This window comes from Takifugu flavidus, chromosome 14 (genome assembly GCF_003711565.1).
Source record: "Takifugu flavidus isolate HTHZ2018 chromosome 14, ASM371156v2, whole genome shotgun sequence".
In the NCBI taxonomy this organism is placed as follows: domain Eukaryota; kingdom Metazoa; phylum Chordata; class Actinopteri; order Tetraodontiformes; family Tetraodontidae; genus Takifugu; species Takifugu flavidus.
Window position 1 is genome coordinate 13,769,716 of NC_079533.1, and position 27,697 is coordinate 13,797,412.

At 46.8% G+C, this 27,697-nt stretch overlaps 1 protein-coding gene and 1 long non-coding RNA gene across 3 annotated transcripts in view; both read right to left on the reverse strand.

Moving 5' to 3' along the window:
• Positions 1–27,697, reverse strand: part of tmem132e (transmembrane protein 132E) — a 188,506-nt gene that overhangs the window by 14,794 nt on the left and 146,015 nt on the right. For both annotated transcript variants that reach the window (XM_057055223.1, XM_057055222.1), the window contains exons 3-6: positions 24,286–24,423; positions 18,877–19,069; positions 13,154–13,297; positions 5,600–5,805 (exon numbers count right to left, since the gene is read on the reverse strand). In XM_057055223.1, coding sequence (XP_056911203.1) covers positions 5,600–5,805; positions 13,154–13,297; positions 18,877–19,069; positions 24,286–24,423 — 681 coding nt within the window. The remainder of the gene's footprint in view (positions 1–5,599; positions 5,806–13,153; positions 13,298–18,876; positions 19,070–24,285; positions 24,424–27,697) is intronic.
• Positions 19,995–21,228, reverse strand: LOC130538019 (uncharacterized). The gene is made up of 2 exons (XR_008953748.1): positions 20,188–21,228; positions 19,995–20,155 (listed from the first exon to the last, which is right to left on the reverse strand). It is a non-coding gene; the product is annotated as an uncharacterized LOC130538019 (long non-coding RNA).

Consider the following 27,697-nt stretch of genomic DNA (forward strand, 5'->3'; position numbering starts at 1 on the left):
TTTATTTTCCCGTAGGATGCCTCCATCAAAGCCCTGGATTATCATGTGTGACTTTATTTTGTCTGTTATCCAGTAATAAAAAATGAACAGATGACAAATGCACTGAACCACCCTGATGGACCCTGTAATCAGGAGTTTATAATGCTGTGAAGAGAAACCGCGGTTGGACAGGGATGGATTAAGTTTGTCCACTCCAGGCTACCGTAGAAAGAACATTCTAGGAGCCATGGAGGGGGACGCACCCCAAAAGTAACAATAACTTCAGTGAATGAAAACCGACGCTGGTTAGGTTGTTTTACCCTAAAATATCCCCATAATAATTGGAATCTTCCGAGTCTCCAAGTTTCTTCTTCTTATCATGAAATAGAACTCTAGCACAATTCCACGTCTCACTTTGTGCCATCTGATCTCTGCAGCTTCCACTGATGAGGACTTTGGCACCGGTGATCACACATCCACCGCGCCGCCGCAATGGAGTGACGAAGAGGAAACGGGCGCCGGTGCCAGCGGGCTGGGACGCCACAGGCAGCAAAAAGCAGAGATTTTGGACTCTTACCATCATGATTTCCCAGCAGCCCCTGGGCAACGTGGATAAACGAGCCAGGTGCATCCATCCACCGAGCGCAATCTGCTTGACAACAAGATGCACGACGTACCCGGCATCCCTCAGCAGGCCTGACAATTTGCCAGTTCTCACTTAAAAAGCGCTCTTGCACTTAATATTCGCTGAGAGTGAGCGATGTGAGCGGCGTGAGATGGAGCAGCGCCGGTGTAGCTCATGGCCGCCGTCAGGAAGGCTAATGTCCCCAAATAAAAGAAAAGCTCCAAAACTGACAGCCCTGACCACCAAAGGACTGAACTACTGAGGCTGAAGAGGAAAGTGACACAACTGAAGCAGAGTTTAGGACGTTTGTTTTGGAGTTAAGCTGCTTGTGGGTTTCCATTATTGAACATTGTTGCTTTCCTGGTGAAACATTCTAAAAAATAATTGTAATAATTGTGTAATAATTGTTTTAAGAGTCAGACCATCCTCCATCCATCCATCCATCCATCCATCCATCCATCCATCCATCCATCCATCCATCCCCAAAAGGTCAAAGGTCATAAGAGGTCCCTGTTTTCACTCGGAGCACCTTTATGGTCTCAGTTCGCATCTAACTCTGCTCAAGAAGATCATTATCCTCTTAAAATGTCTGGTTTCCATGACGCTAAATTGGGGAATTGAACTGAATTGACTTTAAAAGGTAGGGACATGTGGAGCCACTGTTCGAGAGCATCAGTCACTGCGGCGCAGAGCGCATTAGTGCTGGCTGCATGTGTGCACTCTGTAAAACAATAACAAGGAGCGTCATCAAGACCAGCAATGAGCTGTGGCGCAGAAGCAAACCGGCCGTTCTGGAAAGCAGCTGGCTGCTGGTGCACTGCAGCAATCCTGCACGTGCAGCCTGCTCCAATACCAACTCAAAGTTTGGGGCGTATAGGACAGGACACGTAAGGAAAATATTAAACGAGCGAGTTTCCAAACTAAGAAAGAGCGCTGATTACACGGCAGCAGAATCACGCGGCAGCAGCACGCGTGCACCATCGGCGCAGAAACACGAGATCCGTCGGTTTTCGCGGATTTGCCTCTCTTTTCTGGCAAAATGACCAAAAACGGTTTCCTCTTAATTTGAGGGTGAACTAACTGGATAATTCACTCTAATCATATTTATAGGACAGTAAAAGAATGGAATGGTGCAGACTGCATCCTTCTCCGTAGTATTAATTTCATGGTTATGATCACATGACCGCCTGTGTTTTTAAGCTGCGAGCGTGTGTCATCGCCTGACAGCAGCGTCTACGCTCGCGTGGGTCGACGTGCGGCGGGCAAAAAAAGGAAAAAAACTCGTGGGAGTGTTTTTCTAACATCCTCTCTTCATTATCTGCAATTTGGTTCTCAGAGCTCATTTGTTCAAAAGGCCTTTGTGACCCGCGTCTGTGCACGTGATGAGACGCAACCCTCCTGTTATTCACACACTCCTCACAAACGCCGACTTATCTTAATGTTTTGGTCTTGATTGAGGGTTTCATGGGTAAGGACGACGTTATGTCTCATAATACTATTAAAAAAGTTTCGATCTCCTCCTCAGTTGTGTTTAATGTCAGTGAGAATCTGAAAAAGGTCAAAAATGAGGAAAAATTAAGGATAATAGAGAAGAATCCACGTTTAACTGTGAGGTCAACACAACCTTGATGTATTCTCTATCTGTCAGTGATAGCAGCGTTCTCTCCATCGCTACAAAAAATATACATCCGTGTGCCAGAAATACATTTGCTCCTAAAATGATCTGTGTTTTTGCTAAAAAAAGATACCTTCATTTTTTAAGCTGTCAGATAATTAACCTTTATTTTAACTCTGTAAAATAAAGTTAGTTGTCATGTGATCTTTGCCAGACTTGAGTGCAAACACTCCACCTTTTTCTAGCGTGATTCAACAGGAGAAGCAGATCTTAAGGGACAGAGATGGACAAAACAACCTGGTAGCATCATTTTATGGCTTATTTTCACCTCTTGAGCTACTTTTTTGGTCAGGGATTGATGGGTCTAATAACAATTAGCAGGAACTGACGATTTGGAGGGAGAGCTAAAAATTTCTGGAATAGATTTGAGGGCATTTACTGATCACAAGGGTATGAGTGAAACACATGGTTGAGGCTCTGCAGGAGGCAACATGACGGGGCTTCTTTCTCTCGTAGTCTCTAAACCAGCCAATCCCTCTCCTGTGCTGTTTCAGGGGGCGGAGTCACACATCAGTGCACGCTGACAGATGTTTTCGCCACACAGACAGAAGCGGCGTGTAAAGTTGTTTTTTTTATGTTTGTATGTATATTTCATCCCTGTAGTTCTGAAGTGGTTCAGACACGCATTGAAGTTCATTATGAGAGAAATGCTATTAAAATTTCATACACTTGATCTGAAAACTCCAGCACTTCCAGACTCTAAAACGGAATACTAAAAGACAAGCAGTCAACCAAACCCAGATAAATGTCATCTTCCAGCAGCGCCGGGGACGTGGAGGAGCGGCAGGACTCGCCTGAGAATGCCGACTCATTCAGGTAAGTCGCAGCCAAACTAGATCCTTCTGTCTCTGTCAAGGACTTTCCCAAGTCTGGGCTCAGGTCAGTGAAAGTTTACCTTCCCGACTCTTGAAAATACATTTTTTTTCCCCCCACAGAAGAAAATTGTCTGTTCTTATTAAAGTCTCTGATACAAACGTACAAGCTGAAGCTTGAGTGCACACGGGCTGCCTGCCCGATTACACTTTCTTTCCTTTTTTAGAGCGTGTTACTGGAACATGCAGCCAGTGAGCAATTCCGCTGTATTGCAGAAGCCCACAACAGGCCGAGAGACCTTCGCTGCCCAACCAAGGTTTTCAGGATATGTCACGCTGCAGAAGTGAAGCATTGTGGGACGGAGGAAGTGCAGCACAAAAAAACAACAAAGAGCCTAATAAATAAATGAAAGAGCAACCGAGGCGAAGGAAGGAGCGGAGGACTTTGTAGGGCAGTCCAAAATAAGTATGAAAGCATGGCTGCGACACGAAGTGACAGTAATTCAGAGAAACAACGATTAACAAAGCAACTGTGGAAATTCTGGACACAGGATGGGGTTTAATTCTGGTCAGATTGTTGTGATTTCCCCGGCTCTACGATGTGAAGAGCGTCGAAGTGGCGCAGTGTTTCGCATTCATTGAGCGCGGAAGGAATCTCTGCTGTGAGACGAGTGAGGGGAAAAAAGTTTAGAAAGGCGACGCTGCGTCAAAAAAAACCAACAACAAAACCCCCCCACGGCCAACAGGAGTATCAGTAAAAATAAAACCCTCCTGTGGGAATCTGCTCGGCACGAGCTGCCTCAATCGTCGACCTGTGGCGTCATCAAAAATGATAGGAGCTGCCTCGGCACGCGGCCGACGCGGCGCACAGCCGCCGCCCGGCAAGCAAAAAGTCGGTAAATCCAAATGACAGCGAGCAACAAAGGAGTGAATTCCTTTGGCCTGGTCGTGTGACAATCGCCGCAAACTAAAATAGCGATGGGTCTTTGGGAAATTATGTGCATAAAAAATGGATTGGGAGAGTCGCGGCGCCGCGTACCTCCAAAAAATAGCAAACTTTAAAAACGCTCCGATTCGCCCGACTGATGTTTTTATGTGGCGGGCTGCATCTCAATACCCGAATTATTCTGGGCTGCCGACGAACCCTGCGGTTCTAAAAATTATGAACAAACAAAATTCACAATAATGAGCTACGAAAACTTCGAAATTCGTCATTTCGGCATTCCACTCAACGGGGCCGCATCTTTTAACGGAGGAAGGGAAGAGATGTCGCTAAAGAGGGGCTCGAGGACACATTTAGCACCTCGGAATAATGTAGCATCAACAGCCAATCGTAGCTCATCGGGGATCAAGATGTTTTGCGAGCACTGCGGGTCATTTGGAATACCTTAATTCTTCAAACAGCCCCTTAAACGCGCCATTTGTATTCGGCTCAGATAGGAATGGGCCTGGTCGACGGTGATGTAGTTCGGGAGCGGCGACAGCAGCCACCAGCGCCGCTCTTAATGCTCCCATCAAACATTCCCCAAATGAAGGGTTGTGGGCCTGTTTGTTACGGCTCCAAGCATGACAGGAATGTAGGAATATTTTAACGAGCCGGGGCTTCTTAACCTATAGCTATATTTTCCATGTGAGGTTCCACGATTGAACAACCTTGATCTCCCGCCGGTCTCATTTTTTTGACATATAAAGGTGTTATATCTTTAATGGCTGGCTGGAACAGCTCATTTCTTATGCTTTATTGCTCCCTGGATCCCTTCCCTGGACAAAAGTGTCTCTTCAGTTTGTAGAGTCAGTCTTGATTCATTACAGCACCTAGACAATTTGCTCACGATGACCAAGTCTGTTTTCAGTTCTGGAATTAAGACGCAAACAAAACTACGAAACACCACCCATGGAACATGTTCGGATGAACTGGGAGCTAACATCAATTAAAACTGGAAAAAACTCAGCCCAAAAAAGGCCATTAAATGTCCAGAGGTGGGCAATGAGGCGCCTCGGTCTGGTGTCAGATGAGTTCAGACCGGCCTGACACAAACCGACAGCCGTGCGCATCAATTTGCTGGTGAGCACATCAGAATACATTTGGGCCGTGGAGCTGAGATGGAACAGCTAATTGGGCCAAAACAAGCAAAATTCAGGGTAAGAGAGGAAAGGACGGAGTGCTTTGTGAAATCTAACGTTTAGGACCGTGGGGTTCTGCGCTCTTCAGATAATGGGTCCGCTAGCAATCAAAGACAAAAATAGCACATTGGCAATTTCTGCAGCATCGGATCCACATCCCGCTCTGACCACAGGACGGTTGCTTACTGCCATATTCCCAGAGAGTCTGAATAATAACGATGATCCCGATGTCTTGGCGTGATTAACAGAGCATCCATTAGCCCGCCGCAGGACAGGACAGGACAGGACAGTCTGAACTCGGCAAAAATTAGTCCTGCTGCCGACAGCGCAACTGCGGAATCGGCGCTCGTGGTCACTGATGGGGTTGACCTGCGTGGGACTCACCGCCTGTCGGGAAGAATGGGGACCCTCCAGCCTTTGATGAAGCTCAGATTGCTGTCAGAAAGCTCCACCTGCAGCGGCAGCTTGGGCACCCAGACGGTCAGCTCCAGCGGTGCGCTCAGGTGCTCGTAGCTGAAGATGACCCTGGCGTTCATGGAGCCCCGGCTCTCCTTCCCATTGACGAAGACATAGTCGCAGTTCATGGACACCTAGGAGAGATCAGCGCCAGAGATCAGAACCTCTGTATGATACTGGTCACACGGTTTGGGTGGAGACAGTCAGGAAATTCACAAGACAAACGCGAGAAGGCTCAGAAAGTTGGTGCTACCAGCAGATCAGGTAGAGACCTCAGCATTAGGCTGTCCTCCCAGATGGGTGGGAGATCACGTTTGGAAGTGACCTGATGAAAGGTAACCTGAATTATTAGAGCATAAATGTAAATGTTAACAAGAACTTAGACTCACAGTAAACTTGAAAGGTCCTTTTTCGAGGTGTAAAGTCTGATTATTGTTTGCGGCTTGGTCGAGTTGACCCTGAAACTCAAAGGCTGCGCATTAATGTGAATAAAGCGAAGCCTGGGTGCAAAGAGGAGTTCAGAGTTGTCGGGTTTTTCCTTCAGCCTGCAGACTTTTCCATCCTCGGAGGCTGAGTGCGGCCCAGAACTGCTTCAGACGGTGCTGGCTGGCTGTGGGCTGTTTTCTCATCTGACTTGCATCTTTAATTCGGCAAAAGCGAGCGCTTCTGTGTAGCAATGTTTGCTAACGATGTCAATATTAGGCCCGTCGGAAACCAACAACCTCGCCGATCATAATCAACTGGGCAAAGCTTTCAGACAAACACATCATTCATTACACACACGTTCTTACATCTACACGGATGATCGTGCGGTTCAACGTCCACGAGCCACGAGATGGAGTTCTATAGATTTCCACTCTGATCCCTTCTTTAACTTTGCCCTCACATCAAAAAGCTCCGGCTCAACTTGAATTATCGTAAATACTCTTATGTTCCCCTCTTATGCTAAATTATTAACTGCAGTGATTCTGCACGGCTTTGCTTTTGGGCCTCCGTGGAAGATTTATCTACTGGTGGGAGGTAGCTGGCATTGTAATCAGAGGATCTAATCTTCTGCAAATGGAGGTCGGGTTGGCCGGTCTTCTCTGGGCTGGGGATTCATCATAACTGGAAGGAGGTCTGTGTAATACAACCCCCCCCACCCTTCCACATGCCAGAGGAGGGACTGTGGGGAGGGTGGTGGTGGAAGGACCTCTTAAAATGACAGCCTTTTCCCTCTAGTTCAGTTAATGCAATTTCACAGGGTTTGACCTTACGGGCTCCTCAAATATCCAGCCGTTGTGTGTTAGTGCCCATGTGCAGCCTTATCAGGATGAAGAGACTCGGAAAAAAGAAGGAAAAAACACAGCAAGATGACCCCGGCCACCTTGATTAATCACAGCACCGTTGCCTGACGTTGCAGCAACATCTGCAGCGGCACCCGAACAGAGCGTGGCGGAAAACGAGCCCTCGCTGCAGTGCGGCTTCGGCTCCCGCGGCTACTGCTGCTGATAAACTTGGCCGGCTAATTGCAAGTCAAAAGCTGTTAGCAAGTGTGGGTATCAGTGGCCCTGTGGGGGCTTGCTGAGGAGGGCTTTCACACACGGAGCAGCCACACGCCATCGCGCTGCTGCTAATGCGCTGTGGCATCTTCCATGGCGCCAGCAGATTGCCGGGGTGGAGATAGATCATTAGGACAAGTGCAAGTGCTGCGTGCTCGCCGCGCGCGTGTGTATGGCTGGTGCCACGCAACGCTGGCTGGCTTAACAAAGGTGAAAGCACTTGATGACCTTTCACACGTTAGCCAATAACTGGAATCAGCCAGCGAGCAGGTCAAACAAAGGGGAACCGGCCTTTCCTTCAAGCTGTAATGGAATTTTATTATCTGTCCGGACGAGGAATGCTGAAGGATTCCATCGTTAGCTGCAGCACTTGAGTATTTATCTTTGTTCAGTCTGGGGCAGATTAATGACATTACGTAATCGTCTCATTATTTACTCCTTAAAGGGGAACTTAACCCATTTTTCCCACCCCTGAGTCTTTGACAATACTAGAAAACTAAAGTGAGACAGACATTGTAAATTCTTACAGGGAAACTCACACTAGTGATGTTCCACCATGCCGATAAATAACAGCAGAACAGGCAGAACAGCCTCAGCAAATTTGGACCTGACTTTCATGCATATCGGCTGCGTTTCTTCACACGTCACATTATTATTTAACGCTCGGCCTGTGAGCGTAAAGAAAAGCCTCCGCACGTGCACATCATCTAGGCGGGATTCACCTTTGATATTCATGAAACACCTCCTGACACCAGAGGTGGACCTGTGGGCCGGCTGTGAAGAGCCTGAGGCGCCACCTCTTTATTGGAGTCTGAATGTGGATTCTCTTGTGCACGCGTTTGCGGTGGCGTTGGAGGTGGTTCAGCTTCAGCCTCCGTGAGCTGATGAGCTGTTTGCAGTCAAACTAGGTCGAGGTTTGTCTCCCCGATCGGCAGGAAAACAGGCAAAAACTGGCTGTTTCTCTTCTCCTGTTTCTCAACAGGCCCGAAGATGCAGTTCCAGTAAAAACGCTCACTATTTAAATCTAAATGGCAAACGTTCCTGCTTTTCCACACAAATTGGGAGTAATGATTCTGACGGCAAACTCTCGCATCACAATATTTCCTCTAATAACTCTGTCGATTTTTGAAACTTGTTTACAGAATCCCAAAGTGGAAAATTGGGCTGTAATTTAATATTCACAATTTCATTAATAAACCAGTGATGTAGCTCAAACCTGTGAAAAATCGATGATGTGAGCAGGAACGTGTCATTTCAGTTCAGAACTCATCCCATCCTGATGTTCACTGACTCTGGGGAAGGGTCTCTTTATATCTGATCCTCTGATATATATATTTAGAATCTACAATGTGCATAGGACACTGTGATTTAATTTGACAGCAGAAAAGGTCAAGAGGGAAAGAGGCCGAGATGGAACAACTGGAGGCTCAGAGAGAACAATTCATCACGGTGAAAAGAGGGAAAAAAAATTCTAATATTTCCCCCAAATTATTCCAGAAATGACCCTCCTGCTGTGGTTATTTACATTTGAAAGGAACCTTTCCTGCATTTCAAATGTCAAAAATCACAAAACCCAGGGGGGGAAAAAAATGGAGAACCACATTGAAATCCATTTGCTCCCAAATGTAAATGTCAATTTAAATAATTGTCCCCACGTCCGGCAAAATGAAGTTTGCAGTTTGGGTTAATATATGCATCAAACGGACACTGAATGACAGCTGACATATGGATAAAATTACTGTGACTGCTTCTTGGAGCTGCTCAGAGGCATTTCATCATGTGATGGATGCGAGCTGGCTTCAAGAGAAGTGCAGCCAACGGGCTCACTTAGCCCTGTTAGCTAAATGAGGCGGCCCCCCATTAGCCCGTTGTTTGTTCGGATTAATGGTGGCGAGCGGGAGAATGATCTGTTGTTTGGAAAAGTCGGGATTTCTGCAGCCTTTGGAGACAGATTAAGAGAAATCCACCTTGGAGGCGTCAGAAGCCCAAGATCTATTGTGAGAAAACCTCCATCAAGGAGGGGGGGTTAAGACAACCTGCTCAGGAGATGCACGAGGGGCCCTGAAAGACGGGACACTTTCAACGTTCTTCGCCTTCTCCTTGCTGCAGCTCTCTGATGTTTGACTGCTTGTTGGCTTTAAAAGCTACTGCAGATAAATGATGGAGACGTTATTAGATTTATTACACCTGCTCACTGTTGTTACCCACAACACACTGGTGTTGAGTGCACACACACTATTTGCATCGTGCTCACGCATGAATAAACACGCGCAGGCTGAGGTCGTGGCTTCAGAGGAAACTCCATTTCTCAGCGTGTAAACATAAGCGAACGTGGAATTGGCCCTGAGGGCTGGTGATGGCTGGGCTGGTGCGCTGTGCTGTCAGGCCTCCCAGTAGCTGCTGGGAGGTGAAATTACGGCCTCGTAGAGGCAGCCGAGACTGATGCAGGACAGAGATCGGAAGCTCAGTGGAGCATCTGCAGCGATCATCCTGCTGTACGCTGCAAATCTCTCAGACGCCGCACAGAAACTGATGAGAAATCAGACTCAGGCAGGCCCAGTTTGGTAAATAAGGTGTTTGGATTCCATCTGGACTGGGGGCACACGCAGTAGAAGAAGAACCAGTAATAAGTCACTTATATCATTGTGCTTGCTTGACAGGTGATATTGAGTCAACGCGGCCTCCAGAGTGCAACCAGAGATAAAAGTGAAAAAAAAGAGTCCCCCCCTCCCCGAAGAAGAGCTTTTCAATCACTGAAAGCAAACTGAAGCTGAAAGCTCTTCGTCATCAACCCCAGTTCACGAGGAGCGCTGCAGAAACAAGGGAAGCATAATCATGGCACATTCACATGATTTAGACGCCGAGTGCGAAGCCATTTGTCCACTGAGAGGTATCATTTCCTGGAGGGGCTGAAATACTGCCCCCTGAAGGGCGAGGCTGGTAGTTGCATGTGACGCCGTCAGAATATTCTCTTTTCCTCATCTTCATTTAGCTGCCACTCATTTCTAATTATGTTCTCGCGGGTGTGGAGTGGGTGGACACATTTCTCCGACTCCCAGCCCACATAGTTTTACTCTTCCGATCTTGTTGATGCTAAATTTGTAGCTTTGCTGACTATAAAAGTGTCACGCTAATATGGGAGTGTGTGCGTGACGGAGGTGCCCCTGGTCAGGCGCTGTGTCTCTGTGCATGTGTGTGTGTGATGTCCGCTGGTGTGAGATGCGCTGTGCTGACGCGAGGTCTTATCTGTGTCTTCAGATAGGTTGCATGAGTCACGGCGCCGGCCGGCGGGCCACAGCGATGGCTGGGGGTGGGATGGAGGTCCGCTCACGATGGCTGGAAAATCTCTGGCTGCCCCCTGACAGGCGTCTTATCTTTCACGCCTCGCACCACAAGCCCGCCTGTAAAAGGTCCCCTGCTTATTACAGTTACAGTTGCTCGCTCCATGTTATTCTCATCTTATCAGTCTTTTCGGTGGCTTCGGTAAATCTTTGGATTACGTCATCCATGAGAAGTGAGATTATTCTGATTCTGAGCTGACTGAAGCATTAGAGCTGATTCTGCTCATCAGAAAATGACAAAAGAACCATTTTTGGTTCCATTTCTTTCCGAAAGTTTGTGCTGTTCTCAGAAATTCTGACAAAGGGAAGCAGCTGAGGATGGAAGGTTGGCCTTTAAAATATCTTAATGATCTCTGCGGCAGCCGCTGCAGTTAGATTTTTGCTTGAAAGGTCATTTTTCTTGATTTTTAAGCTGAATGTGGGCGAGTGGGGCCTCACACGTGGCCACGCCCCCTCACACCCACCAGGGCCTGGTGACCAGGCGGAAGTCTCGTTAATTTGCTGAAAACACCACATATCTGTTATTTTATTGATTTTGCAGGAGCAGAAGAGGTGATTTATTCCTCTGCACTGCAGGTGAGCTCACCTGAGCTGTTTATTCTGCGTTAATGGTGCCTCCGTCTTCAGGTTGGATGAATAATTCAGTACTTTTGCTGGAAGTTGGCATTAAATGCATTAAAGCCCCTATCATGGTGAAAGCTATTGATCAGGTGAATCATCATTCAAACTGAAGAGTAAATACAAGAACACGAGCACCATTAGTGCTATGGATCGGAAACGGCTGGGAAAAGTGAATTCCTTTTTAAATAAATAAATAAATAAAACCAGTATGATCCACAACTCTGCTCTCATTTTTAACTTATTTGCTTAATTGCGGCTCTTCTGTGTCTGAATTCTGCCGCCGGTGCCGGCGATGGCGGCGGCCGGGTGTTTTTTTATCGAACCGTCCCGACTTGTGCGTTTCCAGCCCCCGAAGGCCTCATTTCAAATTAGCCCTGAATGTTCAATGGCAGAAGCAACCAAGCAGACCCGCTCAATAGCACAAAGCCCGGCACCTTGTTTTTAGCAGATAATGAAAAATGATAAACGACACGCTGGCAGTGCTCATCCAAATGCAACCAGCCGCTCTTTCCTATTGACGACGTTGGGAAAAAAACACACTCTCTCACTATTGTAGTTTAATTTGTTCTCTCGCAGGTTTTCGGAGCTGCAGTAACCATTAAGGACAAATCCACTATATCAGAGGGAAAATATACTGGACAGATTTATTAACAAGATCAGATAGCGGCCAGTCACTAGTCTGACTTTTACGGCTTCCTGGTCTGTAAAACCCACAATCAAACACAGCTCGCCTGACCTTGAGCCGATGCTAAACCAACCACGACGATTTCATTAGCCTGACTTGATACGATTTTTTATTATTATTAATATCACCTGGTGGATGGAAGGGTCTATGACACACACTGAAACGTGGTGAAAGCTAAAGAGATTCACGAGCCTGACAAGTCGAAGTTTATAATCCTGCTCAGCCATCACTTTTCTCGCTGAGCCGTGCGGTTACACACAAGCGAAAGAAGAAAAACAACAATCTGGCCACTAGAGGCCGCTACACAGAGCCAAATAGCTGAGAGTTAAAGGAGGATGAAGGCTGGATTGATAAGAAATACTGAAAATGAATTTAACAGATTTTTTAAAAGGTAATTTTCTCATGACAAACTTTAGTCTGTGGTTGATGATTGATCCCGGACTACATTTAGCTGCCGATGCCATAATTGCAGTTAAGACCGTCTTTCTCAGCCGATTGATTGATTTCAGCGCGGTGATGGATGAGGCGGCTTCCACCTCATCTGGAAGGACATTTGTTCGCGGTTACAGTCAACATCGGCCTCCTGCTAATTGGAATTGTTCTAAAGACAGAAGAAACAATGAAAACTCCACGTCCTCCTTCATCATCCTGCCTTTCCCAACATCTGCCCGGGAACAAAAGATTGTGCTCAACGGGTCAGGGAACGACGCTTGCGAAGGACAACGGGATTCAGCATCAGCACCTGAGTTAATGTGACACTTTGGGGGAAACTGACTGAACTCTGAACAACGTGGCAGCTCTGCGGATCGGGTGGATCACCGACACTCTCTGAAACTGCAGTGCAGCTCTGGTTCCTGCCCACGGTGGAATCGGTGAGGCCACAACTGACTGCGGTAAACAATAAGAGCATAATCATGGGCTCTAATGTGCTCCGCTTCTTGCCTCGATCCCACTTTTACTTCATCTAATCAACAAACAAGGCCTCATGTCGAACTCTCAGCGAGGATTTCCCGTGGGTAAGCGGCGTAGCGTCGCTCTGTCCTGGAGGTTGCGCAGCAGCACATCAGGTGAGCGTAACTCGGCAAACAAGCTTTTACCGCTTCCCGGTAATCACATCCATTCATCCCAAGATTCAATCACAGGCATGAGCCAAAAATCAAATCAAAAGTACACATGGAGAGGAGCAAAATGAATCTTTTATGCTCTCCCGAGGTTGTTTCTGCGGGGCTGGATCCACCGGCAGTGCTGGAGGAAGGGTAAAGGGATTACAGTGAGGAAATGAGGTTTAGGGTACCTTAACGATGTCTTCATTGGCCGACTTGCACTGGACAAAGGTTGAGACATCGGTGACTGCCCCATTCATCTCTATGGAGACCATTTTGACAGGAATGGCCACGGTGCGTCCGGTCAGGATGGCTGTGTTGATGATTTCGGTGTCCTACAGGGTAAAGAAAAATGGATATTCATGAGGCAGCAGGAGGCAGGAAATGGTTTTCCAGGATATTTCATCAGCGTTCATGATGTCTACATCTGCAGCCTTCACTGCCGGGGCCCCTGATCCTCGCAGGTGAAAGTCCCCGCCGAGCACCTGAGCTCATTTTCATTGTGTTTCATCAGCTGACATTTTCATTTCCAGCACGCCATTCTTGAGGAGAGCAGCTGGAAGCAGCAGACACGAGAACTCCTAACGAAAAGTAACAATCTTCACCGTCATCCTTTTAGGGAAACAGGTTAAATCACAGAAGTTAAACTGCAGCCGAGCAGAAGACATTTACTTCACCAGTGGCCCGGATCTGCAGTGATCCGCTCGACTTTACGTGCTCATGTGCATCAAATTCTGGTTTGAATATTAGAAGAGACAGTTTCTCCCACTGCAGAAATCTGCACGAATGGATGTGATTTATCAGAAATATTTCACTAAAGTACACGGTGGATCATTCACCAGGAAGCTGCTGCTGCTCACAACGATGTCCTGAAACAATCTCTCACCTTAAAGACTGATTTTAAGAAATAAATAGAATAATTCAATTATACTAAAAGCTGCAGCCGGCTGGCGCAGTGATACCTGAGACAGGTGAGAGATCTTCTCCAGCCATGATGTACATTCTCAGCAGAGATCGCCATAACAACCAGCAGCCAGAGAGCTGCTGAGGGCCCCCATGTTCGCCCTGGGGCCCCCCTAAGTGCTACACCCACCACAGATGGTAGCTAGCATGTACTGATTGAACTGAGGTGTGAAGCAGGACCCAGCGACTGTTGCCACGGTAATAATTGTCATATACATGGGTGATGTCAAATATAGCAGCGGGTCTCCACTTTCAAGTAATATACTTGTCTTATCTACGGGTCGATATTCGGTGATGCTGGAGCTTCTGGGTGGAATATTTATTCAATTGTTCCCTTGTTTATCTAGTTAAGAGATCTGAATAACGAATGGGATAAATCGATCATAAATCAGGTGTGCGGTGATAAAATTAATCCCTGAACCGTGATAAACTCACCATGAACAGAGGAGACATTGCCGCCATATTTATTTCTTTATTTACCGGCGTTCTCCGCAGTGCAAACAGCCAATTAAAACACAAGGCAGGCCCACGGCGGAGCCAAAAATGAATTCATTACTGCTGCAGATCATGCAGGCTGCGAGAGGGGAGCATTTGTGATGCATGAGCGGCTCAAGGGAGGCTGAGACCATGCAAATTACCTTAAATAATAAAAATATGTATTAAATTTCTGCTCCAGTCAAATTTGAAAGAGTGTCGAGCATCGAGCATGAAACTTTGTTCTCCCCTCTGGTTTTTTTCCCGGTTGCAACTGCAGGCTCCAGCATTGTTTATTCATAGAGGGAATATTATAGACAGACTCAGCAATGAGCCCTGTCATATATGCTGCGTAGCCTTCAGCAAATAGCCAAGTATTCAGGGCTCAGCAGGCGTACCGGCATCTGATGGACCTCGTCGGGACTTAACTCATCAGGCATCGCACCAGTCAATCCTCAGAGCTACAGGTAACTGTTAAAGCTATTTAACACAGGTTAATATGGACAGAATTTGTGATGATTTGTTATTTTTAAGCATTAACTCTTCTGAGTTAGTACATCAAAATGAGGCGAATGTACGCTGGAGAACATTATTATTCCTCACACATTAATCAGAAGTGGACCCCGTGCAGAACCTTGGGGAACTCCGTTCTGGATTGTAAAGTATCTGCAGTTATGGCCTATCAACTTTCACACTGAGTGTGATGTGTAAAAGGCTGTAAATAAAGCTTTGTCAGACATTCCTCTATGGATCAGGCCGCACTTCAGACTGATCAATACAGGGATTCGTGCCTGTGAGGGCCAGTCAATATCGTTTAGTAGCTTCCTTCCCTGGACACTGTGATTTTCACAGCGATACTCCAAAAATATTGTGTGGTCAGATGATGATGATGATGATGCTCTGAGCAGGGGCTCAAAGCAAGGCTTCGGGATCGGGGGACCCGTGAGTGACAACAGCTTAGTCTGGACCTGCGATTATGCAAACATATGCAGCGACACGATTGAATATGCAGTTGCCTTTTGAACAGAGGAGATCTGAGGAGTAGATTTCTCCAAATCCTCATTTAACAACCACAATGTTGGCTCCGCTGCATGTTAATTTCCTCCCAATCTGGGACAAACAGAGTACAAAATGTTATTCAACAGTCTTTTTTTATTGCTGTGAACAAGTGAAAGTGAGCAAGGCTGGCCTCAATCATCCAGTGCCGACTCGTTCGGTTGAACTGCAATAAGAGCCCCAACTTCCTGTATCGAATGGTTTTTTTTGTCACTGCAGAGCAGCATTTGCTTGACTTTATGAAACGGAGCCAATTTATATGAAAGCCAAGAGCAGCAGATCCGAGGATAACCGACTGGACTCTGGGGTGAGATCCTAATTGAAAGACATCCTTCCGCAGAGCTCCTTCCTGTTTGGCATCTGCTAAATCTACACAAGACACAATTACCCAAGTGTTGTTCTGGGAGCACCAATTATACTCATACCTGAATTCAGCCAGGAAGCAAAATCAGTCATTACGGCACCGAACTACTGTTGCTGCTTGATTACCGTGAAGCTGAAAACACTTATGGCTCAATTTACTGCGACTACAAAAGATGCCATTTCGGAGAGACGCATCATAATAAACAGGCGACTACGATAAGTCCTTTTTTATCGATTGCAGCGCAGAACGCGGTGCTTTTTTCTTTAACCAGAGCAGGTTTTAATATGAGACGCCTTGGTTTTATTACGAGAACATTTTTTTCTGTAACGGATCCCATCAAATAGAATCACAAAAGCAAAGTAGCAACTTTCCCTCCCAAATATTTGACTTTTTCTGCCGATAAAAAGATCAAGAAACATTGACGGAAAAAACAAAAAAACCCCAATTATGTCAAGTGAATAAAAAAAACTCAAAACCTTTGAATTAACACTGATCTCTACCCTTAAACCAGGGTGTAAAATTAAATTTGCACTTAAACAAATAAGGTAAATTCAATCGGTTCAGTAAACTAGATCAACAATATCTTCCGTGGACTGAGCTGCCCAACCCATAATTATCCAGTCGGGTCCCTTTTTCTACTCCTTTTTCTACTCTTCTTCTATTGCAGCAACCCTGTGGTGACTCTAGCGCCATCTTCTGATGAAGAGACCCTGAACAAACGACTCACGTATGAGTCCTGATGGAACACGCCCGTCTCGTGTTCGGTGTCATGTTACTTGCTGGTTTGCTTGTAAAGCGCTGATGTGGGAGCTACGCTCAGCCGAGCCGGAGGATGGCGAGCGTTGAGGTGAGGGGGCAGGCGGCGTTAATGCTCCCTCCAGCTTGAACCTCTCACCTGCTTTTCAATAATAGGATTCCTGTTTCCAGATGTGGACCTGCCCTGCACGCAAAACAACATTTTTATTTCACGAGAATGAAGCTTTGTAAGGGAGCCGCAGATGGATTTGGGATTCCTCCACTACTTTGGTGGCTGTGCATTAGTGGAAACTCCAGAAAAGCTCCAAGATTTAACCTTCTCGATGGGGAATTGTTCCTCTCCGATTATGCATTCCTGCCAACTCTTCCGTCGGGCCTGTTGGTGGAGCGAAGCTGCTTTTGCCTGAGCTGCTCGTAGCGCCATCGGGAAAGTTCCGCCGGCTGAACATGAAGCGTGCCTTTGATTTGTGTCCCTGCGGGGGCTGATTGCAGGGAGGCGACCGTATTGTGGCGTGAAGCAGCAGCTGCCGCGGACTCGAATCGATCCAGGGGATTCAGCGTTCGCAACCACAGCAAGGTCGTCCCTTCGACAACCTCAGCTGTCTGATGTGCGCCTCTCGCTGAAGTGACCTCCAGACTCGATCAAAGCACTAAATTTGACGCGAACAGTGAAATTTGCAGAGTAAATCGTTGTGGCTAATACCTGGCAACCTTTTACCGTCCCTTTAATGTGGAGCTTCAGCTGAGTGCAGAACAGTCTGATCACCAATCCCAATTTTGCATCATTGGTGGCCTTTATGAGGCTACCTGCTGCACCCAATCATCCTGCTCCTGGCTGTGGTGGAGCAGCCAGACTGGGAGCAGAGGACGTCCCTGTTGATGAACCAAGGCTCTGCTCCCTGCTGGACTCCATAGACTCGGGCCTGAAGGCGCCCAGTCAGACTTTCTCTGTGCACATCGGTCAGACTCATGAGCAGAATGGAGTAAATGGTCCGGACCGATCGAGCATGAACAGGTTCGGTCTGACTGCATCACTCATCGTTTCCTTCTATTATGAAAGAACTGAAGCCAAGTCTTTTTTTTACCTCTCTGCAGCGATGAAGACGAACGGCTGCGCGAAGGGGAAGTCGCAAACCCACAGACCCCATTTTTCCGACACGTCTGGGTGCGAGTTGCATGTAAATCTGCCGTCAGGATGAGAAATAAAGCGGCCATGCAGCCACCACCCCCGCATGTCCGAGTGTGTTTACAGGAAACACCAGTCGTTGACGAAAAAAAACAGCTTAACATTATCACTATCTTAGTCCAGCCCGCCCTCTGCCCCTCAGTTGCCTCCTCAGTTTAGCTGTAAACTGGCCGCCTGTTTCACACTGGCCATGCAAGGTCCATCGATGTCAGACAAGAAAATCCAGATTCCCAAATGAGAAACTTTAAATTTACCATAATAATGATGATACTGCTAATGCTAATGCTAATACTACTAATCATAATACTACTACTACTACTACTACTACTACTACTACTACTACTAAAAACTAAAGGGTTGAGGGGGAAGGCATCCCGATTCCAGCACAAACAATGCCAGAGAGTAAGAATCCTGGGAGAATAAACACTGTCCCTGATCCTCTTCTGAGACGTGTTTGGAGCCATCTGGACGCCGTCTCCCCAAACCGCTCATTTGGTATTTACCTCAGAGGAAACTTTAACCTTCTTTCAGAGGAGAAGTGGTGCAGCCGGAGGAACTCCGCCCATCTCACTTGATTCCCGTCCTTTTGTCCCTATAATCTGTTTACTACAGCCCTTAATTGCTTCTTTTTTGTCTGGCCAGGAGATGAGTCTTAATTAACAGTGTAATAGGCACTTACAGTAAGAGCCCTGGGATTGGTGTTAACAGCCGTGTTCACAGTCAGCAGCGACTGTAGGTGTAGGTGACCAGATTTACCAGCAGGAAATGTGCAAGGCTGCAAAAAAATCTATTTAACTTCATTTAGCCAGTCTGAAGGGAATATCACCAAAGAAATAACAAATATAAATGCACACGTCTTCACGTGAGCCACCTTTTTTTTTTGCTTGACTATGGAGTCTGTCTGAAAAATGTTTATTCCCAGTTTTTGTTCCCCATTTTGTTCCGGAAGAACAGAACTTCCTTGTCAGTATGAGCAACTCAGGGCTAACGTGAGGTCAAATAAAATCAGTTACAAACCCAGACGGCTCATCGATCATCTAACTAACATACCAAAGCCCTGCAGCTCACAACTCCAAATGGAAAATAATTGATCCGATTGATATCGGCACACTCACCATGGCCAGAGGGATGATGGCCTGGATATCCCTCTGAACAACCGTCAGCTCTGTCACAACCTTTTCGGAATCCAGGGCCGGGTTCTGACCCCTGTAGTCGATATTCCAGTTGATTCGCCTGGTGACCGACAGGCTGGTGAAGTTCTCCATCTCAAAGTCGAGCTGCATCACCTCGACATTCCCCATGACCTCCCTGTGACACACACACACAGACACACACACACACACACACACACACACACAGATTTAAAGGCTGAATATTAATCAGAGACTTTACTGAGCTGTCACACTGTTTTGCAGCTATTTTCAGCTGCTTTTTTTTCTGCAGCCAACGTGAATTCTTGTCACAACGTGCAAAAGCAACGTGCAAAACCAGCACGAAGTATCTGGAAACAGGACAGATTTTGGACCCTTGCGTAGAAACGAAGCCTCACGTAATCTCACTGTAATCTCTCATGCATGATGCGGAAATTTGGGATGAAGTTCCTGTGAAGCTGCTGTGATCTGTTCAGTGATCAGAAAAGACCATTTCTTGGAAATGATGCCGCTGAAACTGTGATTTATGTCGACAAAAAGAACAAATTTGGGACACTCAGCTGTCGGCGGTAGAGATTTGTTTTATGGGTCACATAATCCTTTTTTCCAGCGAAGATGACGGCCCTTCCATCATTCCAGGGAAGGTGAGGAAGCCGGAATGTTACGTATTAAAGCAGAATACACCCTGAATTGATTTCTAATGCAATTTAATCTTTTCAATCCAAAAATGCTGAATATGGAGAGAGAGGCACCAACTCCGGGAAATCTGTTGACAGCAGTTTCTAATCAGAGGTATCTTCTAATCCCAGAGATTCCAACAAATCTCCAAAATTCCAGCTGTGGCGGCGGTAACAGAAAATAAATCACAAATACAGTGGGACCTCTAGTTACGAATTTAATTCGTTCCAGAAGTTGTTTCGTAACAACGCATTTTCCATGTAAATGCCCTAATCCATTCCAAGCCCCCAAAAATTCGGACATACATTTTTTTTTAATAAATCATAAAAATGCATCAAAACATGTCACAAATACATGTTACAATTAGATTACCGCACAATAAATGTAGGAATTCAGTGCAAGGCTTTTTCAGGAACAAAATGAACTTTATTACAGGCTAATCTTACATTAGCCATCATTACTAGCAACGAACGTTAACACTTGTGGTAACACCGCCATGGATAAACATACGAACACCCACAATAAATAAAAGTCAAACGAAGGCGACGCTGGGATACACACAAACCTGTAGATATTGACGTCCCTGTAGATATTGACGTCCCTAGCCAATGAGATTACAGGAAGATGCTAGGCGATAGCCAATGGCAGAGCAGCTACAAGCAAGCTTGTGTTCACTAAACTCCGTGAGCTGCGAGTAGCAGCGGTAGCGTATTTTTGACCTTCGTATCCTGAAATTTCCTTCGTAACAAGAGGAAATATTTTCCCGTTGAGACGCTTCGTAACCTGAAAAATTTGCATGTAGAGACATGTGTAAGTAGAGGTCCAACTGTAAATCAAATTCTGCGCACATAAAGTCAAACCTGTGCACAAGAGACTGTGAAAGCTGCAGGGCATCACTTCAGTTTGCTCTTATTTTTACATATTATTAAGTGGACATGACCGGACAGGATGGCAGCCAGCTTCCGCAAATTGGAACGTCAGAGTTCATTAGAGAAAAGAATGTTTTGTATAATTCGTGTGATTATTCCGGAGTGTGTTCCAGTTAATGCGACGTGGGGCCTAATTGACTGCGTGCTCCTGAGCAGGATTCTCTGCTCCGATCATCTAATGACGACGGGGAACGCCGCCACTCATTGGAGGTGACACCGCAGCCGCGTGGAGATGTTAGCGCGCGCCGGCGCTGCCGCCCAAATGAGGAGTCGAGTGTCAGTGAGCCCACGTCAATAAACAATCACGGCTCTCTAATCTCGCTGGCCAACTTTTCTCCTTCTTCTACCTTCTGGAGATTACAACTCTGGTTCCACCTCTTACTCTTCAAATAACCGTAATTGTTCCAGACCGATCGATAGCTTTTGGTTTCGCAACCTGATTATTCTGACGGCCGCGCAGGTGAAACATCTGAAGGTTCTCACCCGCTTTTCTCTCTCAGGAGACACTGCAGAAAAACACCCTTCGCTCGCGCAAATGTCAGTGACGCGCGGCGATAAAAGCGGTTATTATAATCCCGCCTGTTGGGTTTGGGCCATCTCTGGCCACCACAAGAATTGGCCCACTCAAACCTGACTGGAGCTCCTTCGCCATTTGTCCTTCACGGAGAAACAGAGCGCCATCCCACCTTTTAGCCTGAAAGCCTTTTAATGAAAGCTGGATCAAACCACCCTTTATGAGACCCCCCCCCCCTTCCCCAACAAAAGACAATTCTCTGGGAGCAGCGTGATGAGATCTCAGCCCGTTTGTCTCCGCATCACTCACTGAAAGCAAACAGCCGTCTGCTTGCCTACAGAGCACTAAAGCCGTCACCCAGACGGCCCCTCGGAGGGCCCAGGTGCACCAGCACTCAGAGGTCGAGGCTGGAAACACGGCAGAGACCGAAAAATGCTGGAATTATGGACTTTTAACACATCGGGGAGAAGGAAAAAAGACATTCTGGCTGTTTTTATTCATTCTCCATCCGACAGAATCTCCACCCGAGCCTCGAAGACAGAGACCTTGTCAAAACAATACTCTGTGTGTGTGTGTGTGTGTGTGTGTGTGTGTGTGTGTGTGTGTGTGTGTGTGTTTTGGCTAAATTTCAAAGGTTTCAACAAAAGCAAATTAAGTGAAAACGTTGAATGAGAACATTAGCAAGAGGACGTCATCATCAAGGAGAATTTTTAGGAAGAGGAGAAAAAGCTAGAATGAGTCATCTGAGTCAGCAGGAGCAGAAAAAGGAAAGTAAACATGGCTGCAGAAAGTCTGGCCTTGTTTTTGTCGAGTTAATGATGCTGTCTGTACAACACAAGAGTGGATTCTTTAAAAGTCGAGACTCGGGGCTTTTCAGAGCTCAGGGGGGAATTTCCTGCTTTGATCAGGGGTCTGTTTGAGCTGATTAACAGGCAGAGTTCATTTGATCAAAGAATGGAGATGCATGCAGGGGAGAGCGGAGACGTGAGTGCAGAATTAACGAGAGGAAAACACTAAATTTGTAACAATTATCTTTCAAAAGCCACAAAAGCAGCACGTTTACCTGACAGCGGCGCCGACGTGCCAACAGATAAATACAGCTTCCAGGTTTGATTTATTTTAAACCCTCATTTCTGGAGGGTTAAACAAACACCCACACGTCCGCCAAACCAAGTTCTGTTAGACCGTTGACCAGCTGCTGCCACAGCCGGACCGCTCCAAATGGACGCGCACAGGAGCAGAAGTGAGATCTGATGAAGACGAGAGGAGGAAAAGTGATGAAAGCGGCGTGATGAAGAGATCAGCGGCGCAGATGCCACTCGGGGAAGCGCTGTCACCTCGTCTCCGCCGTTTCAGGTAATTTTCGGTGTAAACAAAACCAGATGTTCGAACAGAATTGGCCCTCAGATGGGCTCGCCAATGAGATGTGAAATGATGAGAGTGGAGGGTGTTTGCGTGTGAGGAGGAGGAGGGCGGCTGGCTCATAATGAAGAGCAGTTATTTGTCGCTTAAACCGTTACAGACGTAGGAATCGGAACATAATTCGTCTTACTGCTGCTCCGGATTATTAAAGGTAGAATAGAGATTCCATGGATTTGGGGCCCAGAACCAAACAACAATGCTAATGCTAACAGGCAATAATGCTGATGTTCTGCCTAGCATCAGGTGTCCTCATTTTTACTCATATTTCTCTGACACTGACACAAAAAGCCTCCCCGCATGTGGTCGGGATGCTAAATGCAACACCCGGAGCGTAATTATCAAGTAAATAATTAGAGTTACTCGTGCGGAGCTCCGGGCTACAACGATCTGCATTCAACCCTTTGGAAGCTCCCAGGAATCTCTCGGGATTTAGAAGCTAAATTTGCAGAAAAAGCATTTCTATTTCCAGCAAACTTCCCTGCACAGTTGAATATGTATGATCACTACGCAGACCCTCCCCACAGTCGGAAGTATGTTTGGATTTTCCATGTCTTTCTGTACAACAACACCTTTTTCCAGCCACACCCCTCCGCTGAAAACAGGGTTTTATGGCTGCTTCCTTTTAAAAATGGTCCTCACAGGAAGTGTCTCCCGTCCGTCCTCCTCTTGCTGTTTGTCTGGTTTGCCTCGGTGACAGTAATGGCTGGGTTTTTGACTAAATCCGGGGTGGTGACTGTTTTTCTGTCCCAGCTTGACCCTCCGCTGGACGGCTCTCACGCGGTGACAGGGGGATGAGGAAGACATGACTCGGGTCGCCGAATACAGCAGGACAGAGTGGAGAGAAGCAAGCAGGAGAAAAGTGGTGGATGTCCTTTTGTAACTTCAGGTCAGTCTGCTCTGTGCTTCCTTGGTCTCTCCAAAGCCACAGGCAGGTGGGGCGACGCCATCAATTAGCCCAGCGGCACCGTGATGGACCAGCTTGGAGAGCTTCACTTCCTAATGAACCCATGTGGTGGACGTGGCCCCGAGAAGGAACAAAAACACCAGCAGGAGAGCAGACTCGGGGGACGGTTTTAGACAGGAACCGCATTTTAACAGAGGAGTCGGGTCCAGGGAAGATCTGACCTCTTTAAATTTCTCGGGAGAAGAAACGTTTGGGTTGTATATCGAGATTCGACCTCATTTACAGCAGCTCTGAGTGTCCGACCACATTCATCCCCCTCAGAACGGAGGAATCTCCCTGTCCGCCAATCATCTCCTGCCCCTGAACGACCAGGGTCGGGCTCTGGGTCCTTCTAAAGCACCTGGAGACAATTCTGATTGTATCAGACGTCGCCTAAATAAAGATGAGCTGAACCCAACTGTGAAGCGAAGCCGAGTCTGAACATTAGTCTTCGCTTCAACCTTTTGGTCCAAAGCTGAGTTTAGAGGAGCGGGCTGGAGTCCATTAGAGCTGCGATTTGGCGTTTAAAGTCCTGTGAAGAACTGGGCCGTAATGACTGTCCAAGACAAAGGCTCGTCTCAGAGGTGCCTTAATGGCAGAGGCCCCGACGGTCGACCTCGACTCTCCACTGAATTAAAAGCAGATGTAGTCACGCTGATAACATCTCCCTTCATTTCACTTCAGGGTTCTTTGCCAAAGCCTGGTTTTATTCTCTGAAGCTCCTGGAGCCTTTTAAAACCACCTTTTATCGCCGACTGAACTCTGACTGGCTGATGAAATAAAACCGTGCCGGAGCGTTTCTGCCTTTGTTGCGGCGAGGGCGGGGGGATCGGTGGTGTTTGCTTACAGGCTGAGCGCTCACCCCCCCTTGAGGGATGCCCACTTACCCCTGCTTCACTTTATTCTTGTTCACGTCGATGGTGGTGATGGAGTGCTTGGCGCCGGACTGCACCTCCCAGTCCACCCTCCACTGGGCGTTCTTAGACCTGGTCTGGAGCAGGTTCACCCCCTTCTTGGCTTTGACCCTGCAGGAAACGGCGAAAGGAAAAGAGAAAAAGATCGGGATGAGTCGGCGTCATTGCAGGTGATGATTTATGTGTGCGCGCGCGTGTGTGGGGGGGTCAAAGGTCAGTGGCCTCTCCCCGAGGTCCTTCTCTTTAGGCCTGCGTCACGGCAAAAAGCAATTCCACACATGAATCAATAACAGAGATGAATGAAGGTGGCAGAGCAGGGATACATGAGGTCAGCAGCCCCCCCCACACACACACATACACACACGCTCCACAGAGCTTCAGCCTTCATTTATTAATAACTGCTGCTACCTGAAGGCCCCCAGACTGCCTTCACACGCAGGTAACGAGACTTTTAATTTCACACGCAGCATTTATGAGCTTCGACAGACAGGATATTGGGTAAAAAGGGAGGGAGGAGGGGGGGGGGGGGCCGTACGGAGACGCTACAGCAGACTCAAGCTACCACCAGGATGGCTCAAGTTTAACGAGCCGTCGCATCATTTTGCACCGAGCGCTTTAAGGTTTTATTTATTGAATTAGGTGCGGCGACAGCGGTTGTTTTTAACCACAAAGCGGCGATTTTGCCCTCTGAGCTTCAGCCGCCGAGGGAGGAGAAAAAATCATCTGAATGTTCAGATAAATGAACCCTTTTAGGTCAACGCTGAGAGGCGGAGGGACGGAGAGATGGAGAGATGGAGAGACGGAGAGGGGGAGGACTGAAATCGTTCATTGGGGTGCGACCTTAATTTGAAAGAAAGATGTTTGCAACTGCAGCTTTTATGGTTTTTACTGTGTTCGATTTATGGGGCCTGAGATAACTTTAATGTCTTTTTAAAGCTTTTATGTTTCCTCTCTTGTCCTGGACAATTGCGCTGTAACATTTACTTAAATATTTATCGAATAAAATGTTAAAAAAAATGTTAAAGGTTGAACATTTTTATGTCTGACATTTTCCCGGCGTATAAAGGGGCATATAAAAAAGTTCATTCAGCATCATGAAGAGGGGCTGCGTTCATCTCTCGGTGTTGATGTCTGCGTTAACCCGGCACTCTCTCTCTCTCTCTCTGTCTCTCTCTCTCTCTGTCTCTGTCTCTCTCTCTCTCTGTCTCTCTCTCTGTCCTCTCCTCTCTCTGTCTGTCTCTCTCTCTCTCTCTCTCGTCTCTCTCTCTCTCTGTCTCTCTCTCTCTGTCTCTCTCTCTCTCTCTCTCTCTCTCTCTCTCTCTCTCTCTCTCTCTCTTTTCCAGGTATTGTAATTGGACACACCCGCTCCTGCAGTGATGCATGATGGGAACAAACGGCTCATCCAGAGCAGACAGAGTTTATTGATCCGGCGGGCTCATTTTCAGCCTGGCATGAATTATTTACATATTTGGCTTCTGCCTTCAGGTGAGACTTTTTTAGCCACGTTTGCAGACACTCGCACTTTTAATTTCTCAATTCAAATACACCAGGAATGTGTCGCAGGCGGCAGAGAACGCTGACAGCAGCCATTTCGGCGTCTAAAACCTCCGGAGATTCCCGTGTTTTTTTTTTTTGCCTTGTTTACAGGAAAACGCTGCCGTTGTTTTCCTCCTCTCCGATGAGACGAGTGTCGACAGCAGCTGGACAAACTCACAGAAAGCGCAAACCGAATCATCACACTTTACTCCCAAGAGTCTCATTTACATCCGGCTGAAATACCGGAGGCCCCTGGAGCGTCCTCCACGCCGCTCCATCCGTTTCTTTGACGGATGAAAAAAATTCCCGACATCCAGGGTTGAGGTACTTCCTTTTTCCACGCTAACCTGCTGCTCAGCGCGCCGACAACTCGTTTGTGATTTGCAAAAGCAGCTTCGGCAGGAGCCGTCTCTTCTTCTCCCAGAGGGAGCGCCAGGGCTCAGAGAAGAATCTGCATTTCAGCATAATCACCGCTATCCATCGCTTTGCTGCTGATAATATTTAACATAGGATTAATGGTAATGATGCAAGCTAATTAAAACCATTAGCTTATCACTCGCCCTCCAGTTAAGTCTATTGAATTTCATTCTTTCAGCGGTTGAACCTACTGCACGCACTAAATTGTTTCAACGAGTCCTTTAAATGTAAAACAGGTCGTTAACTTCCCAAAATTACACATAGGAATGTTTTTCCGCCTGGTATCATCAGGGAGCGTTAGCTCTGCAGCGCTACACAGACATCTGGCGGCTAACGCTTCCATTAGAGGAGAAATGGCTTGTTTACCAAGCTAACCAAAGATGGATGGAGCTCACAAGTGTCAGAGGATTCCGGGATTCAGTGAGTGAGTGCAAATCTAATTAGCCATGGCATTCCGGGGAGAGCTGCTGCTAGCATGTGCACGTTTTTTACTAGGATTGTGGGAGAATGTTATCAGGGTATAAACAGCCAAGTCAGACATACGGTAGGTCAACATTAAGACCTACAGGCAGGAAACGCTACCATTGCTCTGCACCTGAATTAGATTAGATGCAGATGAGACTGTGTTGTACATCGCATCAATTAGAAGTAGGATTATAATTGAAAAATCTGAAACAAATAAATAAGCAACATAAACATAACATAAACAGATGAGGTCGGGGTGATATGAATTTGTGATTAAATCAAAAGAAAAATACATATAAAACTGCTGAAAATCAACCTTCTACTGCTGTCGTTATCAATGTGATGCTCATATTCCAGCCGTGGAAATTAGTGTCGCTTCCTATTATGTTTCTGTCACAATATTGCAGCTGTTCACGTCTCCTTTCATCAAAATTTACATTAGAGAAAAATGGAAATGTTCTGATTGAGCTGACGTCAACAGGAGATCAAACAGAAATACGTAATGTTTAAGAAATCTGAGCGCGTTGCCTTTGATGTGTGTTGGAAAGGAGAATGCCCTCAGACGGTTCACTAAATGAGGTGACCCAGTTGCTTTTTGATTCGTGAATGCTCTTCTGAAGGGGATAATTACACATTAGCGTCGAGCGGAACCGTTTTGTGGCGAAGACGCAACCTTGATTAGCATTAGCATTACTCACGTTAGCATTTACTGCTGAAAACAACCAGCCAGTGACAGAAGCAGCCGCTTTAATCAAATGGATCTGTTTGTAACCTCATTTTGTGGCAAAGCGAGGGGGCAGGAGTTCTTCTGTGGGAATCCCTCCTGAACTGTGTTGTTACAGAATAATGATAGAGCGCAAATGGAATATGGTGCAGCAGGAAGGAAGTAGCAGCAACACGCATCCAATTTCTTTGGTGTGGTATGTTTTTCTGAGTGGCGAAGCAGCGTGAGCCACCTCAGCTGAGA